General features: G+C 41.1%; 1 protein-coding gene across 2 annotated transcripts; it reads right to left on the minus strand.

The window, feature by feature from the left end:
- Positions 1–779: 779 nt before the first annotated feature.
- On the minus strand, positions 780–1,727 carry LOC147612228 (uncharacterized). Of its 2 annotated transcripts, none has more exons than XM_086784117.1 (2): positions 1,610–1,727; positions 780–1,505 (listed from the first exon to the last, which is right to left on the minus strand). In XM_086784117.1, the coding sequence occupies exons 1-2, from the start codon at positions 1,613–1,615 to the stop codon at positions 1,299–1,301; spliced, it is 213 nt and encodes a 70-aa protein (XP_086640243.1). In that variant the 5' UTR covers positions 1,616–1,727; the 3' UTR covers positions 780–1,298. The 2 variants fall into 2 exon arrangements, with proteins under 2 accessions (XP_086640243.1, XP_086640242.1); XM_086784116.1 differs by having other exon boundaries at positions 780–1,528; positions 1,610–1,710.

Consider the following 1,727-nt stretch of genomic DNA (forward strand, 5'->3'; position numbering starts at 1 on the left):
TGGGAGAAGTATTTAACATTGGAGTTTTGTGTATAATGATATGGTGCATTATTCCACATGCAAAGCTCCTTTTGAGGTTGTCTACGGCAAGGTGGTTCTTCCATTCCAACCATTGTGTACAACCCCACAACGATAGCATATATCTATTTGTTTACAAGCTTTTAGCTTGGGTTTGAAAGCAAAAATTCTTGTGGAAATAATCGTGTTTTTAAATGTCAAAGATCGTGTGTACTTTTATAAGGTATTTGTACACAAGCATTAATGCACAAGGCGGGCACTTTATTCTAAAGGCCGCCATGAGTGTGTATCAAGCTTTTACAGTTTGAAGTTTGAAGTTTGAAGAGGTGTGCTTTCGAGCATAATACATATCAAAGACACAGCGCAGCCCATCATCATACAGCCTCCTAGCACCCTATCATACATATCCTTACAGTTTGTTCAGCCTGCCCGTACAGAGCTATACAAAGCCGTACCAGCCTACACAGATTTCTGTGCTACTGTCATGCTAGTTGTACCTGGTGCAATTTTTCCACCACCCAAATATTCTCAGTTTTTTGCCTATGGTCTTACCGGAGTTCTCGCGCATCGCGTGGCGTTCAAATTTCCTTTCAGTCACGAGATTCTACACCAACACTGAAGACTTGCAACCACATTACCGAAAAGGGTTAGTAAGAGTGAGCGTGCTCTAGAACAGGAACCTGGGTTTGGGAGTTACCACATGGAAGATGATTTTTTGAGCACTTCCCAAGGTTGGGTTTCCATGGCCTCAATGAACCGTGGATAGGAACTTGGAAGATGTCTTATTTCATCTTGTAATTTGTACCTTGGATATCTGGTGGCCCTGCAGAGCACCCTCTTGTTGTACATTGTATAACACTCCTTTGTAAAATAAAGATTACATGGGGGGTTGGCCCGTTCCAGCCCCAATGTGGTGTCCTTAATTTCATGCCGTGTAATTTGTTTTTCATGCATATGTGTATGGTATTTATACTGTTGTCAATCTATTCATTCTAATAGTCAAGTGGTTCAATTGCCATTACTAAATTGAGTCAAGAAGATCGGATGGTAGAAAATGGTTGAAGGAAAATCTAGATTGGTCCAGCATCCAGAGCCACACCATCTGCTATGCATCTCAATCAATATCTGAGTTTGGACTGAAAAACCTTGGTGCTCACTTGATTTAATCTCTGCAAACTAGGCTTACTCACATCAAATCTGTCTCTCAAACACTGCAAGTTGGTCAGCCCAAGATGCTGCTCTCACTACCAAAAGCTTGTTCTACCCAAAAGTTTCTTGTGTTAAACCTGAAGTTTCTGATTTCTTCCAGGCACTTCTCTGTCAACTGCACAGAAATGTTGCTGCATGTTTAGAATTGTGAGGACAGTTTTTGGGTTTTTGATACTAGGGGTAGCATCACTATTGAGAGCACTAAGATAGCCACTACTACCTCCAAGTATTTGAACCCAGGTCTCATCCTTCTTGTGATCCATGTCTGAATATTGCAACTGAACCACAACACAACCATCCACTGAAAAAAGAACTTCTGATAATGCACACTTACAAAGAGAATCCAAACCTGATTTAAAAACCGGAAGTATTAGAGGCATACTTGCATCTTTTGAGTGATTTTCCACACTTGTGTTAAATTGATCAGTACATGTTTGGTCTGCTTGCACAGAGACACCCATATGCAATCCAAATGCCTGTATAGACTCCCGTAACGTGGA

This window comes from Cibotium barometz, chromosome 46 (genome assembly GCF_041138505.1).
Source record: "Cibotium barometz isolate CiBa-2024 chromosome 46, ASM4113850v1, whole genome shotgun sequence".
Classification (NCBI taxonomy): Eukaryota; Viridiplantae; Streptophyta; class Polypodiopsida; order Cyatheales; family Cibotiaceae; genus Cibotium; species Cibotium barometz.

Bases quoted from the DNA above. Each gene is read 5' to 3' on its own strand.
- LOC147612228 (XM_086784116.1), bottom strand. From the start codon at position 1,688: ATGGGTGTCTCTGTGCAAGCAGACCAAACATGTACTGATCAATTTAAC. The intron at 1,529-1,609 runs GTATGCCTCTAA...TTCTTTTTTCAG, and splicing joins AAATCACTCAAAAGATGCAA to TGGATGGTTGTGTTGTGGTT.